The sequence below is a fragment of the Ursus maritimus genome, unplaced genomic scaffold (assembly GCF_017311325.1).
Source record: "Ursus maritimus isolate PB19 unplaced genomic scaffold, ASM1731132v1 scaffold_24, whole genome shotgun sequence".
Classification (NCBI taxonomy): Eukaryota; Metazoa; Chordata; class Mammalia; order Carnivora; family Ursidae; genus Ursus; species Ursus maritimus.
Genome location: NW_024424897.1, coordinates 6,500,212 through 6,517,060, shown reverse-complemented (window position 1 = coordinate 6,517,060; position 16,849 = coordinate 6,500,212). Strand labels below are relative to the sequence as shown.

The 16,849-nt window shown below is 61.8% G+C and overlaps 1 protein-coding gene across 1 annotated transcript; it reads right to left on the bottom strand.

Annotated features, from left to right (window-relative positions):
* Positions 1–4,388: 4,388 nt before the first annotated feature.
* On the bottom strand, positions 4,389–15,760 carry GRIN2C (glutamate ionotropic receptor NMDA type subunit 2C). Its single transcript, XM_040640268.1, has 12 exons — positions 15,278–15,760; positions 12,708–13,306; positions 12,253–12,367; positions 11,133–11,344; positions 10,821–10,986; positions 10,319–10,472; positions 8,801–8,926; positions 8,316–8,545; positions 7,789–7,949; positions 7,124–7,311; positions 5,965–6,197; positions 4,389–5,544 (listed from the first exon to the last, which is right to left on the bottom strand). The coding sequence occupies exons 1-12, from the start codon at positions 15,674–15,676 to the stop codon at positions 4,432–4,434; spliced, it is 3,696 nt and encodes a 1,231-aa protein (XP_040496202.1). The 5' UTR covers positions 15,677–15,760; the 3' UTR covers positions 4,389–4,431.
* Positions 15,761–16,849: the final 1,089 nt, after the last annotated feature.

Here is a 16,849-nt window from a genome sequence, read left to right as displayed (position 1 = left end):
GGGGGGGGGGGGGGGGGGGGGCAGGCACTCCATGGCTCCGGCCCTACCTGGAGCTGCCCAGCTGTTTGCTGAAAACACGAAATATCCGTACTTACCCTTCTCCAGTTACATCCCTGCTTGCTTAAAGACAAAGCAGATTAAATCATTCCTGCCGCCCCAGGCTCCAAACCAAATATCGGACGCAGATTTATTAGCATCATGAAGCCCAGGTTGATTTATGTGACAGTCTGGAGGCACACAGCGGTGCAGTCGGGCGGCTGCACTCCCTCCTCCGAGCCCGGCAGCCCCAGGCCTGGAGAGACCGAATCGTGGCCGTGTCGCTGACGGGAAGCCAGGGTACTCACACTGGGCTCCTCTGCTCCTCGGCGTTCACCTGCTGTCTGACCACCTGGAGGTCAGGTGGGGTCGCCTTCCTCTCTACTGCTGATAGCCAGGGGGGCTTAGGACAAGGGGGAGAGGACGCCAGCAGCTAGACAGACCCCCGATGATGCCTGTTCACCGAGTGCATCAGACACCTTGGTTGCAAGTGCTTACGTCGGTGCGGCGAGGTGGGTGAGCCGGATCATGGTTTTCATGTTACAGATGGGCCCCTGGGGGTCAGTGGCAGGGAGGGCAGAGGAGGCCCGCCCGGCCCGGCCTGGGCACAAACGTCGCTGTGGAGGAGCACATGAACGCCACAGCCCCCACCTGGTGCCTTTCACCCAGACTGGCCCCAAGGGCAGCCCAGGCCAAGGGGGGCGTCCGCGGTCCCTTGGGCCACGGTGCCAATGGCTCCTGCCTGTTCCCTCACCTGAGGCCAGAGAGGTGGCTGCGGGCTTATGGACGGGGCAGATGGCAGGTGACAGGCTGGGAGGCACTGCTGAGTGGTGGAAGGTGGGCAGTGGGCACCTTGCCAGGCCCTTAGCGACACAGCTGTTCTCGCCACACGGGGGCCGGGAGCAGCCTCAGCAATAGGCAGACTAAAGTCAGAGCGGGGAAGGATGGGGGCTGCGCCCCACCTCAGAGGAATCCAGCCCCGGGGGGGTTGGGAGCCTGGCAGGGCCAGGCCCTCGGGCGTGTGACCACGCCTGTCTCCCCGTCTCCCCCTGTCTCGGCATGGAGTCGGATTCCCGGGCAGGGCTGACCCCACGCTGGCCACTGGCAGCCACTACAAAGCTGCTCTTCTGAAACCGAGATCCAGGACTGCAGGAGAGAGCTTTGCAAACTTTCTTCCCCGGGGCTGGGGTTCACGGTGTCGGTGGGAGAAAGGGAGAATAGCTTCCTGAGGGCCTGGTATGTGCCGGCATGGTGCTGGGGGCTTTCCGCATGAACCTTGGTGTAATTTGGGAATTGAGAATGTGGATCAAGAAGCCGGAGCTGCCCCTTGCAGGCGGCGAGCCTCCATGCTCGTCCCCCTCATTTGTAACATGGGGGCCACAGGGCCTGCACCGCTGACCGGTGGTGGGAACTTAGGTACTGAGCTTAGTGCCTGGCACAAAAGTGCTCAATAAAGCTATCACGTACTGACGCTCGGCTCTCTTGTCACTTGCCAGCCATAACTGCGCTTGTTGCTGCAGACCCGGGATTCACTGAAGACCCTGGTTTGGGTCGCTGGCACCTGCTGGTTGCATAGCCTCCTGAGGAATTGTCTTGTGGCAACTGCCCGCCCGAAGAAACGGGAAACTGGTCCGAGTTCTTCAGGGTCTAGAGGGCTTTGGGGGAGAAAGTGGTCTCTCTCTAGCTCCAGGAAACTTAAGAGCCAAACTGAGGCCCAGCTAGAGAGTTCTAGAGCCGGGACCGAAGCCCAAGTATCCTGACCGAGGCCATCATGCTCTCCCCTGGCTAAGCCCTGCGCCCCCTGCCCGCTCACAGGCCCCAGGAAAGAGGTGGTGTGGACGGTGAGCCTCCCAGGAAAGCCAGTCAAGGAAACAGCTACGCGGCAGCAGTGTGGGGCAGGAGTCCCTGCTGCTGAGACAGGTGGCCAAGGGCCTCCCTCCTCTTGTATCCCACCGAAAGAAAAAGCCAGCATCAGCGTCTGGTGTCTGGGTGCGCTCAGCTTGCTCTTTGCTACAGAGTCAGGCCCTTGTTTAGGATGACTGATTGTCTCTGGCCTCATGACACGGCTCCCTCCCCTCCCCTTCCAGGCCTTCTGCCCTCCTTGATGGTGCAGGGCCCTTCCCTGGTCCTCCCGTGGAGGTGCAGGGGGCACCACGGCTCTGAGCAGGAGGCCGGGGAGCCAGGCCAGGCAAGCCCTGAACCCGCAGGAGGCGTCCTCCCTGCCTCCACTTCCCACGGGGCTCACTTCTCCCCAGAATACATTCCTAGAGCAGGAACGACACAGCCAAGAGCCTGGCTCCAAAAGCAGGATCGGCCCCTCCTCGGAGCCAGTCAGCAGAAAGCTCAGCTCCACATTTGGCTTTTAATTATCTTTCCAGTTCTTGGTTATTAATGATCTTGGGCAGTGAGCAGAGAGCAGCCTGGATCTCAAGACTCCTCCCAGCTTACCTGCTGTAGCCTTCCACCCAGAGCTGCGCTCGGATTCAGGGAGCAGGAGGGGTCAGTCCAGGGGCTGGTAGCCAACACTTCACGCTCTCACCGCCTGTGGCTGCAGTCAAGGTCAACTCCCTCCAAGGGCACTGGCCTCGAGCACTCACCTGTGGCTGAGACCTGGATCCGTGCAAATCCATAGGGCAGAGGACATGACATTGCCTGCAATGGACTGGGGCCACCCATTCATGGCAGAGTCGGGCTCTCCAGCCAGGAACAGAGCAGTGTTAGAAACATTCCCCACTCCAGGGGCGCCTGGGTGGCGCAGTCGGTTAAGCGTCTCTTGGTTTAGGCTCAGGTCATGATCTCAGAGTCATGAGATCAAGCCCCGAGTCAGGCTCCGCACTCAGTGCAGAGTCTGCTGAAGTTTCTCTCTCTCTCTCTCAATAAATCTTATAACAACAACAACAAATTTCTCCCATTCCACCATTTCAGCTGCTCTCATGCCTAAAACTACACAAAAACCTTCAGCTTTCGTGGCTCTGCCCACAGTCATGGAGCGCTCGGAGCCCAGGAGCCCGCAGGAGCTGCGTGGGAGAGGGCACGGGCCACGGCTGCTCGCAGCGTCGGCCTTCAGCACTGCCCTCCCTGGCCTCCTTCCTGCTACACGGAGGTGCTTTCCGCCCTGCCTCCCCCAGCTTGTCAAGGACAGCGAGGCCTCCGGCTGTACGTGCTCACACTCAGACAGGGTCTGACGGCACCAATCACGCTGTGTTTGTGGAGTGAATGGGAGAACGAGGGCTCATTTGCTGTACAGTCATTGTGGGAGCGAAACACAACCACAGACGTGAAAGCACTGAAAATTGTGAAGCAAGAGCCATCCTTCTGGATGGTCCAGGACTGATGACATGTGACAGAGCCAGGAGGTGGGGCAGGGAGCCCAGAGGGACGATGAAGGACTGAGACATCCGGCAGGTTCTCTGACCTGGGGCTCTGACCCTCACGAGGAGCCCCCGCACCAGCGAGGCTGGGCCATGGCTGATCTCAGAAGCTGCCTGCGCCAGACTTCCAGAGCCGGCAGGCAGTTTGGAGCCCCACACATTCACCATGAGGAGAATACAGCCAGCCAGGGCCCAGGAGAGCCCGGGGGCACCCCACAGCAGACCTCCCTCTGCCGTTCCCATTGATACACTGTCAGGCTCCTTGGTGGGCCCTTGGCAAGGCAGGACACCCACAGCCCCCGGCTTGAGCCTCTCTTTTCAAGGAGATTGAAGGATGAGCTCCATCCGTCGCCACCCAAGCCCCCACGCTGAGCACATTTGTCACATCCGGCTCCAGGGTGGGTAGGAGCTGGCATTGAATACCAAGTGGCTGCTGCCACCCAGAGCCCGCCCTCGGCCTCATCTCCCAGATACTCCCCCAGAAGGAGCTGCTCACCTTCTCTAGGCAGAGGCCCTGCCTGGGATACCCCCAGCGTGCTCCTATTGCCTACAGGCTGTGACGTGCCCCCTCTAGGGATGCAGAATGAGGCAGCCAGGACCAGTGGGTTGTAAAAGATTTGTTTAATGCCCCAGTGCTTTGAGAAGAAACTCCAGACAGGGAGACCAAGGAGCGGGACAGCCCTGCCCCAACCCCGAGTTCCAGCCTCTATGCTCCCACACCAGGCCCCCAGCAGTCATGACTGAAATCTAGCTAACGGCAGGGCAGGGAGACTGCACTACTCCCGGTGACTCCAGGACAGGTGGGAAGGACTTTGCATAAGAGGACAGCAAGAGCCCACCCAGCCCACGCCGAGACCTGAGACTGCCGAGGTCACCGAACTGACCATGGAAGACGTCTGTCATTGGGGTCCCACAGCCAGGATTTCAAGGCAAAAGCCAGAAAAGCCCAAGTCACCTGCCCCCACTAACCCTGACAGCGCCAGGCAGAGAATCCAGCTGACCAGGAACCAGAGTCGCTGAGCCCTCACACTTCTGACTCCAAGCTGGAGATCCGCCTCCAGGTACAAGGTCCAGGGAAGCCATGTGACCCGCAGGCCACCCTGCTGACCTCTTCCAGCCCCGCACTGTCCCTGTAGCCTGTGCTCAGACCCAGGATCCTGCCCCTGTGCCCCGGACGCCCCCAGGCCCCAGTGAGCCAGGGACCGTGGCTGGCACAGGGGGGCAGAGGGGGGCAGACAGCCCCCCAGCAAAGCGGCAGGTGGGCGTGGGCGTGCAGGCAAGCGTGCTGTCTGTGTGGCCAGGCGGGGACCCTCGCCCACACGCCCTCCTGGCAGGCCTCCCGGTAGGACGGCAGCCACATGGATGGCACCTGCACCAAGCGCCTGCAGGCCGGGCGGCCACACCCCGCGGGCAGCGACCTGGGCCAGGCGAAGGCCTCGGCCACCGAGCTGGGCAGGGAAGCGTGGCGCGGGCGTGGGCACCGGGCCCAGGCCGCGCGCAGCAGGGCCTCCCGCCGAGCCAGCTGCTCCGGCCCGAGTAGCGGCAGGTCCTCCTGCTCCGGGGGCTCCGGGAAGAGCGGGAGGAAGGGGCGCCCCGACCTGTCGGCTCGAGGGAAGGAGCTGTAGTGACAGCGCTCGGGCGACAGGGGGCGCTCTGGGAGCGCGCGCCGCTCGGAGGCCGAGAGGTGCCGCCCGCCGTGCGCGGCCAGCACCTGCCGCCGCGCCTCCCGAGCGGGCCAGCCTGACACCCGGGAGACGTCGGGCAGCGGCGGCCTGGGCGTCGGGGGGCGGCCCGGGGGCTGCGGGACCCGGCGCCCCGGCGCGGCACGGCCCCCGCCTGGCGGTCCCCAGCCCGTGGGGCTGGGTTCGGGGGATGGGCCAGGAGATGGGCCGGGGGTGGGCGGCCGCAGGCCGGGGCAGGCGGGCGGCGGGGGCGCGCGGCGGCCGCTGCCCCAGCTCTCAATGGTGCGCGCGGCGCGGTCCAGGGAGCTGCTCACGCCCGCCGTGGTCACCATGTCGCGTGCCGCCTGCAGCATCTTGAGCACGCTGGCCTGGGCCGAGCCGGCGGTCAGGTCCGGGCTGGGCGGCCGCGCGGGGCTGGCCAGGCTCTGCACCCCGCTGAAGCAGCTGTAGATGCCCTGGGCAGCCGGGAGGAGACAGCCGTGAGCTGCCAGCTCCTCTCAGGGACCGCCCACCTCCCGGTCCAATCACCAGCCCGCGCGTCCCCACGTCCTAGGAAGCAACGAACATTTGTTCAGCGCCTCCTATGCGCCCGGCACTGTGCCACTGCGAGCGCAATTGCCCGGGATCGATCTGAGGCTCCAAGAGGCTCTCTTCCTAGAGGCGCACAGCTTGTCAATAGCAGTGAGGGTTGGAACCCGTCAGCCTGGCTCCGAAACACTGGCCCGCGTGCTGCAGGAGGGCTCTGCTTCTCCCCTGCTGTGCGCTGCCAGGTGGCCCCCAGTTCTTAAACCGGTAAACGGGGCCATGGCTAGCTCTGACTTAACTGGGTTGGTGCCCCTAAAGCTGGGGCCTGCCTGGGGTGGGGTGGCACCCACCCTGCTGAAGGCCAGCAGGAAGTCCAGCCGGGGCGTGCTGGGCACTGAGTGGCGCAGTTTCCAGTAGACCAGGTGCTCCCAGGCAAAGACCAGCAGGGCCAGCCCCATGGCTACAAGCAGCATGTAGAAGACGCCGGCCATGTTGTCGATATCCAGCTTGCTGCTCATCACCTCGTTCTTCTCGTTCTGGCAGATCCCCGACAGCCACACCGTCTCCAGCTTCTGTGTCTCCCCTGGCGAGGGGGGGGACAGCGGGGGACACACCTGGCTCAGGGAAGACCCTCCCAATGCTCACGCAAGCCTGGAGCGAGGCGGGGTCTGGAGCCAGGGTGCCACCCTCTTGCAGGGCCACACGGGGCTCTAGCCCGGCGGCGGAGGCGGGACTGGGGGGGAGGGGGTGTTAATGAGCAGGAAGAAAGGAAAGCAGAGTGGGGGCTGGGGTAGTCGAACCCAGCCTTTGACATGCGCACCCACCCCGTGCCCAGGAAGAGCTTGCTGACCGGGTGAATGTTATCGTTCACTTCTGGGCCAAACTTGGGGATCATCTCCATGCTAGGCACAGAGCTGGGCACACAGAGACAAGAGGCCTAGGGCCCTGAGGACACCCCAGCACCTTCATTGCTATCATTCTCATTCTGTGGTATTGAGGGAGAATCACAGTTTATCCTTCAGCGCTGCAGCCTCTGGGTTTGGGGGTAGGGCCAGCTGGGCTGCTTACACATGTGAGCCGCTGGTACCAAGGCAAGCCTGGGCCCCCGGATCTGGGACTGGGCAGGCCCTTGGCACTACCCTAGGTGATCTCAAGGTGGAAATGGTTGGGACAGGGGTCTAGAGAAAAAAAAGAGGATCTGAGCCTACCCCCGCAAAGCCCCACCGTGGGGCCTGAGCTTCCTCCTGTCTTCCTGCCCTTCAGGGACTCTCATGCAGTCCTATCTCCCACTCCCTCCTGGCAAGTCCACCTCTTCCCCAGGTCTTCATGCAGTCCCTCCAAAGACCCCCACCCATGGGCCCAGCTCTCACTCCCAGAGACGTCTTCCTGCGCACAGGCCCTGGGACTCCGAGAAGAGTAGTGGAGATGCTGGCCAGCCATCAGGCCAGTGTCCCCACCTCAGCTTCTATGGCCCACCCTGGGCCCCAGGCCCCCAGCAGCAGCACCCACCGTCCCCCAAGAACTGCAGGAGCGCCAAGTCTATGGCCCGCTTCCAGTGGGAGTCCTTCTGCATGGCGATGCCGTAGCCGGTGGTGGCAAAGACCTTGCCAGAGCCGATGGTGACCAGCTTGCAGCCCTCGTCCTTGCCCGCCATGTAGTTGAGGACAGCAGCGTCATAGATGAAGGCGTCCAGCTTCCTGGGGACAGGCCAGGGGGCATGTGAGATGGGGACACCAAACCTAGGGCCTGACAGGGATCTAGGCCCTATGAGCCCGCTGAGCACTGACCAGGAGGGATGGGTGGGCAGAGCCTTCTCTGGTTCTCCTGGGTCCCGGATGCAGAGCTCAGGGACCCCACCTACCCTCCTCTCAGAGGGACCAGGGAACTCTCTACCCTCAGAGGACACGCCCTCTCTGCCCAGCCCCTCCATGCCCCCAGGACCCTAAGAAGGTCCCACCACCACCTCAGGCCAAGACTGACCCCTCAGCCGCATTTCTGGGCCACAGTGGGCGTGCAGTTTTGCTTGAAACTTCGCTCTGCCCCAAGTCCTACAGGACACCCCAGCCTCAATGTCCCCACCTTGCGTGTCTCAGGAAGGGCCAGAGCTGAGGCTGGTCATCAGGGAGGCATGTGGGTAGAGAAGTCAGAGGGTAGGTGCAGAGCTGAAGACCCACCCCATCTTGAGGCTGCTGAGCGCGTCTTCCACCGAACGCTGGTTGAACTTGACCATGTGGGTGTGCATGTCTCGGTAGTTGCTGCGGATGTTCCGCTCTGTGCTGCCATTGGGCACCGTGCCAAAGCGGAAGGGCGGGTACTGATCTTGAGGCCGCTGGAACTGTGGGCAGAGAGCAGGCACCGTTCATGCCCCTCTGTCCAGCCTTGCAGGCACCGACACTCCCCGACCCTGTCCCCTGGGCCCAGCCCTGGGGTCTGCACTTGCGTGGTGAGGGCACAGGAGTCCAAGAGACTGTCCAGGTCACTCCTGTGTTTTACAAATGGTGACATTGAGGCCAGGTCAGGAAGAGACTTACCCAAGGCCACTCAGTCGGTTGACCTGAGCCCTCCTCCCCCTCCCCCGGTGCCCCAGCCTCTCCTCCCCAGGCTCCCCAGCTGCCTCCTGCTCCCTGCTCCATTTCAAATTCCTCTCCTGGGTCCCCCCGCTCTTGGCCCCCCTGCCCTCTGCCAGCTATGGCCCCAGGACCTTCTTATCACTGAGGCCAGACACAGTGTCGATGTACTGCTCCTGGATCATGAAGGCGGCCAGGTTGGCGGTGTAGCTGGCGAGGAAGATGACCGCAAAGAAGGCCCAGACCAGGACCATGATCTTGCTGGTGGTGCCTCGGGGGTTCTCAATGGGTACTGAGTTGTTGAAGACCAGCGCCCACAGCAGCCACACAGACTTGCCGATGGTGAAGGATGGGCCCCCAGACTCTGGGAGCAAGAGGGTGGGTGCAGAGGGGCTCAGGTCCTCACTCTGGCCTGGGCGAGGCCCCGTCCCCAGCTATCCCCACTCCAGGGCAAGCCAGCCCACCTTGTTCCTCTCTCTCATGTATCTGACTGGCCCCTGCCGGTTGTCTGGAAGCCAGAGACCTCCCCCAGGACCCAGCCTTCTCTGAGGGGCCCCTGCAGCCCTGAGCCCGGCCCCATCCCCATGCTCTCTCCACCCAGGCCTGGCTGAGAGCTTACTCTTGCCGCTGGTGAGGTTCTGGTTGTAGCTGACAGGGCTGAAGTACTCGAACGTGAAGACCGTGACGGCCACCACGGTGAGACACATGACGAACATCATCACCCACACGGAAGGGCTGTAGGGCTCTGGGAACAGAGGGAGGCAGCTCAGAGGCCTTGCTGCCGTCCCGCTACCGTCCCTCCCGCCCAGAGCCCAGAGCACTGGGTGCTGGCAGGGGACCCACTTGGTCAGAGGGGGGCGGGGCCCATGAGCCCCGAGGACTGAGCCAAGGGGTCTCTGACTCTCAGAGCAGCAGAGCCGCAGGAGAGACCCCACACCCCACTCCGGGGAGGCCAGGCTCTCCAGCATTCTCGGTTTCCCCTTCCCCTCTGCCCTGGGACAAGATCCCATCACCCCACCCCCAGGAAACTTCCCTTTGACGACACATATCCCCTAGATCCCACTCCCACCCCCAACTTCCTTTCACAAAAAGACTTTACACCCCATGCGCTCTCCCCTCCCTGTCCCATTCCCCCCAGCCTGCAAGGCCTACAACCTGCTCCTTCCCCCATCCTCCTCCCCCCACCTGGCCAGATTCCACAAAGCCAGGGCAGTTTGCCCAGGGCATTTTCTCATTCCCTCTCCTCCCTCGCCTGCCAGCACCGCTAACCACACTCCTGTTCTGGAAGTGCCCTGCCTGGCCCAGCGTGGACGAGCTGCTTGTTCGGCCTGGAATCAGGGTCTTTGAGATCAGGTCTCACTCTTGATCCTACTGACAGGGCCCGGAAGCCCCAGGAGCTGGGGAGACCAACTGAGCTCCTCTGACCAGTCTACTCAATGGCTTCAGTCTCCCTGAGCAAGGAGGCATGACTGCCGTAAGCACTGTGTCCCCGATGCCATGCCCATCCTGTGGGGTGGGGTTTGTTGTCTTCTACGCAGCCGAGGAACCCTGCTCAGAGAGGTTCGGTGACTTGCTCAAGGCCACACAGCAGGAAGGGGATGCCCTCCTCTGCTCCTGGCTGAGGCTTGCCTGTCCTCGTGGCTGTCTGTAAACCTCACACTGCAAGTCCCACTGACCTCCTGACAGGGCTCTTGGTGACAGCCAGGACTATGGCTGTATCCCCAGCAGCTAGCGGGAGGCTTGGCGCAAAAGGGGCTGCCCCACAGATGCTGAATTCCTGATCAAGTCACAGACTAGCACCGCTTGCCACTCTCTGGGTCGGCTCCTCCAGCTCCCTGCGAAGCTTCTCCCCCAGTGCGTCCTAGCCCACAAGGCACCTCCCGAAGTCAGCCCGCCTTCCCAGCTTTCCTGCCCCTCCCAGCGGCCCCTCCGCCCTCCGTACCCAGTCCTTGGGCTCGGAATGGAACATTGGCTTCACTCTCCCCTCTCCGTCCTACTCTCCTGCAGCTCAGGCCTCCGTCCAACCTCCCAGGCACCTATGGCTGCTGTGCTGGCCCTCTGAGCCCCACCCCAAACTCCCTGTTTCCAAGCGTGCTCCTTAGACCCTGGAGTCCTCCCTGCCCACCCCGAGCCGCACCCAGGAAGGCCGATGGGGAGACGGTGCCGTTGCTGCGTGCCACCATCACGCTGATGCCCGTCTCCACGAAGGGCACGGAGAAGTCCACAATCTCGGAGCGCTCCTCGTTGATGGTGAGGGAGCCGATGGCCATGTCTGCCCGCTTGTAGTACACCTGGGGCCATGGGGGCCAGGCCCGGGTTGGAGAAAGTGTCCCACCGGCTGGAGCACCCTCTCCAGCCTCCCCCGGCCACCCTTCCAGCACCCCCTGGGCTGAGCCGGCTGTTCCCATCTGGGGTCCTCAGAGCTCCACTTGCAGTACTGACCAGCACAGGGGGCGTTACTGGTGACAGCCCATCTTCCCTGCCAGCTGGGAGAGCCTTAGGAGCTGGGCCCAGGCCCCGCCCTGACTGACCCCCTCCCCCAGCACAGGAACATCGAGGGGTGGCTGAGCGATGCGTGGGGCCTGGGGTGGCCAGCGGGCAGGGGGATGGGCTCAGGCGGACCTCAGGGGAGGGCCTACCTCCCCGATCATGCCGTTCCACACGCCCCGAACCCTCTTGCCATGCTTGCCATTGGTCACCAGGTACAGGTCATAGGAGAACTTGACCACCTTGGCCAGCTTCTTGAGGATGTCAATGCAGAAGCCCTTACAGCAGAGCTTGGTGTAGGGGGCTGTGTCACCGCTGCTGCCACCAAGAGACCACCAGAAGTCAGAGCCAGCAGCTCCTCCCAGTTTGGTGGGCAGCCCCCAACCCCCTACCCAAGCATAAGCCACACACGCCTGCCATCGCGTGACAGCTCACACGGGGCCTTCCTGTGTGTTCTCGCGGACCTGAAGGTGTGGTTGCTCTGCCTGCGGCACGGCACGGTGTTGGGCACACAGCCGCCCGAGCCAGGGTCAGGGCTCTCCACGATGACAAAGGGCCGCTCTTCCAGCGTGGCCACCGTCACGTGCCGGCTGTCCATAACAGGCTGTAGAGACGCGCTATAGCGAGGCCACACCGGGTACTTCATGTGGAGGACACCGTGGTCCCAGCGCCCCACCTGCAAAGGGTGACCAGCTTCAGCAGGGGACCTCCAGCCCAAATACCCCCACCCTCTAGGTGGGGCCCCCGGTGGGGCCTGCCAGGGCCAAGAATGCCCCTCCCTAACCTGGGGACATCCGGGGCAGGAGAATTTGGGGAGCAAGGGGCTGGGCAGGGCCCAGAAGGGAGAGCTCCCCGCAGCCCCCTCCCAGCCTCTGGTCCCTGAGCTTTTCCAATCTAGCCTCCACACCGCTGCTGGCCCACAGCATCGTCCCTGAGCCCAGACCTGAGCCTGTCTCACCACGCTACCCCTACCCCCACCTCCACCCCCACCTCAGTATGAAGTCCTTCACCCAGTACTCAAGGCCTTCCCACTCAGGTCCACCATACCCCCCTCACCGCGCTCTTCCTCCTCAGTCTCCACACCCCCAAACACATTACTTTAAAATGCCTTAAACCCTTCTGCCCCTCTGTCTAAACCAGCCTACTATCCCTTCCTTATGGGCTGCTTCTCAGCCCTCCACAGTGAGCCCAAACATCCCAACTTCTGTGGATCCTTCCCCAGTTCCCTCCTTTGAAGACAGAACTGGTTTTTGGCCCTTCTCTGTACCCCCGTGGTGCTTTGCACGCATCTCCTCAAATTCTCTATGTTTACATGTCCGTCTGGCCAACATAGCTGTGGGCGAGTCCCCTAGGGGCAGGACAAGTGCTTGACAAGTTCACTTGTGGGGGGAGGCTAGGGTGCCATGGGGGCCCTCAGCCGAGCTGCCTCACCCACCCTGGTTCAGTGCAGATGCTTCAGCTGAGACCTGAAGGATGAGGGGCTGGATGAAAGACAGAAGGGACCCTCTGCTCAGCTGTGGGACAAGAGGGGCTGGGGACAAAATGAGAGGATACCGAGGAACCCTGGGCTCACCCCCTTCTCACCATCTCCCAGAGGCGGTGGCGGTTGAGGGCGATCACAACCATGGTGGGCTGGACCAGGTACCCACCAGGGCTGAAGGAGAAGTCTCGGCCCTCCCAGGTGACATTTAGTAGGTGCCTGCAGTGGGGGAGAGAAACCAGGGTGTCCCCGCAGCCCTGCCCAGGACCAGAGGCCCCTTCCCCCACCTTCCACCTCACCCCCATCACCACCACCAGGTAGCACTGACTGTGCCCTTACTGTTCCGGTTCCCTGTATTGACACACCCCCTCCGAAATCCTCGACACAACATCAAACTGGCTTTTTTTTTTTTCAGTTGTCAAAACTAAGCTCAGAGAGGTAAGGTAACCTGGCCCCAGGCACACAGCTAGTGGGAGGTGTGGCCAGTGAGCCCAAGCTCCCTGCAGCCCAGGTGCGCTGAAGGGCCCTGCCCCCTCCCATGACTGGGCCAGGTGCCCACCTGTAGAAGGCCTCCCGTGCAGGGTTGACGGGCCCGGGGTAGCCACGGCAGTCCCCAGCCGGGGAGGGCAGGGCACCATGCTGCCGCTGGTAGCCGTGGGCGCCCAGGGCCAGGATGGCCACGCCGTCGCGGACCTTCTGGCGGAGGCTGAGGCGCCAGCTCTCAGTGACGACGCTGATGAGGCCCACGGGGAAGGCCGCGGGGGGCGCGTCAGTGCTGCCCAATGCCAGGCTGGGCACCAGCCACACGTGTCCAGGCCCCACCAGGCCGGCCTGCGCCGCCTCGGCGAAGAGCACCTCGGCCTCCTCCCGCGAGCAGTAGGCCACCAGCACCGGGGCGTCGACCTGGCGCAGCAGGCGCTGGATGTGTGCGCGCTGCCCGCCCGGGCCCAGCTCCAGGGTGAGCACGTCCAGCAGCCGCCAGCTCAGGTAGCTGGCGTCGGCGACGGCGCGCACCCCGTCCAGGAAGAGCGCGTGCCCCGGGTGCAGGCTGGTGATCACGGCGAACGCGCTCCAGTCGTACTCCTCCAGCACCTTGAACAGCACCTGCAGCTGCTGCTCCAGGGACACGCCCAGCTGCAGGAAGGCGGAGCCCGGCTCCTGGGGGGCGGGGCGGGGCCTGAGTCGGGGCGGGGGCGGCGCGCCCCGCCCCAACTCCTGCTCCCTCGCGCAGTCCCCTGATGAGGATGCCGCCGGCCCGGGAGCCCCCGTGCCGCAACACCTGCTTCCCGCCCCCCGCGCGGTTCCTAATCCCTGCTGCCCAGTAGAATCACCTGGGGGGCTTTTAAAACTACTCAAGCGGGCCCCCACCGGAGCAACGCCGGATTAAAAACTAGCTGCCCCCGCGGAGCTTGTTGGAAATGCAAATTCTCAGGCGCATCGCACACCTCCTGGATCAGAATCTGGGGATGGCGCTCATGAATCTGTATTTTAACAAGCTCTTCAGGTGCTTCTAGAGCCCGCCAGTTTGGGAAGCGCTGCCTCCGACCAACTTTAAGGTAGAGACCCACCATGCTGGGAGTTACTGTCGGGCCCAAAGGTAACTGGGAGCGCCATCCTCCGCGGAGCCCTGGGGATGAGAACGCTCCTCCTCTCCACCGCCTCCACCATCACAGATGCCGAGGGCACTGGCGGCTGGAGCCTGGGCTAGCACGATCTCCTCCTAACTGTGGGCTCCCTGCTGCCCCTGCAGGCCCCCAAGATTTCACCACACCGCTGCTGTCCCAATCTTTTTTAAAAAGCAAATCCGGGACAACCCTACAGGACAAGTAACCCAGTTCCCTCAACAAACAAATGGCAAAAAAAGGAGAGCGGAGGAGGGTCCTAGAGACCGAGGCTCGGAAGCTACATGGGCCAGTCGCTAGGTGGAAACCTGATGTGTTTCTCGATTCAAGCAAACACATTTAAAAATAAGCATTTATGATGTTTATGAAACAATGGGGAAATTTGAATACTATCTGGATATTTGATGATGTTATGGAATTTTGTTTTTTAGATGTGATAATGTATACTGGCTTGGTTTTTAAGCCCTTATCTATTAGAGATATATAGAGAAGTATTTCTGGATCGGACAATAGGGCTTTGCCTCAGACATAGAAGAGGCGAAAGTGCGTGGACGTAGGGATGGGGCAGGGTTGGCTGGGGGTGGATAGTCCATAGGGTCATTATACTCTTCTATGCATGCTCCAATTTCTCCATAATAAAAAATAATCATAAAAGAAAGGCAAATCAGATTGGTCTCCCCCCTCAACACCTTCTTGTGCCCCCCCCAATTACTTAGGATAAAACCCAAATATCTTCCTATGTGCTCAGGATCTCACCTTCCTCTCCAGCCCTCTCTCAAGAACTCCCAGCTCCTTCCACCTGGCTGTCTTCACACCACCTGATGCCTCTGGTGGGAACACTGTCCCCCACACCACACACACACACACACACACACACACACACACATACCAACTCTCCCTCATCCTCCAGACCTTCGATATGATGTCTTAAGAGACCTTCTCTGCCCAACCCCCTACCCAAATGGGGGCCCTCTTAGACCCTCCTGGCATCCTGTGTTTTTCCTTCAGAACATTTGTCCCAGCTGAGACTTCAGACAAATGTGTGTTTAGAACTTTCTCCCCACAGGATGCAAACTCTGTGAGGCCAAGCGTCCCCCATGCCTGGGACAGTGACCTGCCACTGAATGGTCTCCATGCAGGTTAACTGCATCGGATTCTCTGGGTCTAGAACTTGACCAAGGAAGGCCAGAGAAGCAGAGAGAAGGTGGACCAGGGTTGCCCACCAAAGCCAGAGGTGAGCTTGCCACCCACACCCCCTCATCCAGATACAATGTGAAAGCAGCCCAGAAAGTTTATCTTCTAGAACATGAGAAAATCCTTCCCACAGCCTTCTCCCCCCTCGCCCAGCTTGTGCCCTCAGCCCCCAGCTCCCTGCTGGCGCCACCCAATCCCAGCTGCCCAGAGCCTAAGTCTCTCCCTGGCCCAGCCTCTACCCCACTCCTGCAGCCCCAGCCTGGCTCCCGGCCCCCGGCCCCCGGGATGAGAGGACATGAGTTTGGACAGGCACCTTGGGGGTGAGGACCACAGCAGAGCCCCCACTGATGCTGAGGATGGGCACATGGGTCTGGGAGGAGATGAAGTCCAAGATCTGGGCCACGGCCTCAGTGCCCACATTGTCCTCAAAAACAATGCCGTGGATGCGGGCCGCCCCTAGGAGCCCGCAGATCTGGGTGAGGAGGCTGCTGGGATTGGTGTTGTTGACCCCCACAGTGAGCGGCTGGATCTCCAGAGGCAGGTCCATGAAGCTCTGGGAGGTGAGGCGGGTACGAACTTGGGCCTGCGATGGCCCCGAGCTGCCAAACACCACAGCCACTGTCAGGGCTTGCTCACCCTGCCCAGGGCCCAGCCTTGCCCAGGCGCCGAGGAGTGAGGTGAGCAGCAGGGCTGGCCCCAGGGCGCCACCCATGTCCACTGGAGCGTCCTGCAGAGAGATCGGGATAGGTACAGGGAGGGAGACAGAAGCACAAAGAGAAAAGATGAGCACACCCGGGGTCAGAGACGCACGTCCCGAGGGAAAGAAAAGAGGGAAAATCCCCCTCCTCAAAGAAGGGCAGAGATGGAAGGACAGCCAGACACAGATAAAGAGACAGGTTAGCTAAGCGTCCCCCTGGGGTACCTGGAGGGGCAAGGGCTGGAACAACGTGAGTCCCCATAGGTGCTCATTACTTCCATTCTGCTGTCGAACAGCATGCTTGGCTGGAAAGGCCAGACCTTTGGAAATGCATCCGTCTGGGTTCTGCCCCGGGAAGGTACGCTGAAAATGCCAGGCCGGTGTCCAAGGGCATGGATTTGAGTCAGACAGACCTGAGTTCAAGTCCCAGCTCTGCCACTTACTAGCTGTGTGATCCTGGGGAAGTCACTTAAGTACGTTTTCTTCTGATCATCACAGGACCTGCCTCACAGCAGCAGGCGGGTCGTCCACTGCTATCAGCATCCTTATCTTATAGGTGACAGCCCCACATCCAGGGGAAGGAAGGCAGCTTCTCTGACACTCCCGGTCTCTATATTCCCCAACCCAAACTGAACCTCACATCCCCGAGGGCCCTGCTCTGTGTGGCCCTGCGTGGCACAGAGCCCCTCCTCCTGGGCACCAGACGTCCCCACCCTTCCCCTTTGGCCTCAACTAGCAGCAACCATTCCACAGGAGTGGGACACCCCTGACTTGGTCAGGGCTCAGGGTCTCCTGAAACCCTGAGGTGTCTTCCACATAGGCTGCTCCCCCCGGCCAGCGCTGGTGTGCAGGATTGTGTTGACCTAACCCAAGGGCGTGACGTGTATCCCAGCTAAATAAACATCATCGCTTTGGATGGGAACCAACAGCCAAGCCAGTGAGTGGTGCCCACAGATGCAGCGCTCCCTCTCAGCTGGCCATCAGCCACAGCCATGCCACCTTCTCCCTCTTCGTCACATCCCCAGCAAGACTTCTGAGTGGGGCAGAGCCGAAGGGTGGCCAGGGTGACCGTGGTTTAATGGCGGCTGAGAAGACAGCACTTTGGGCAGCGGAGAGAATGAATACTCGCTTTGGTGCCCTTGAAGTCCGCCCCCCCCCCCGTATGGTTTCCTGGTGCACCGACTTAGC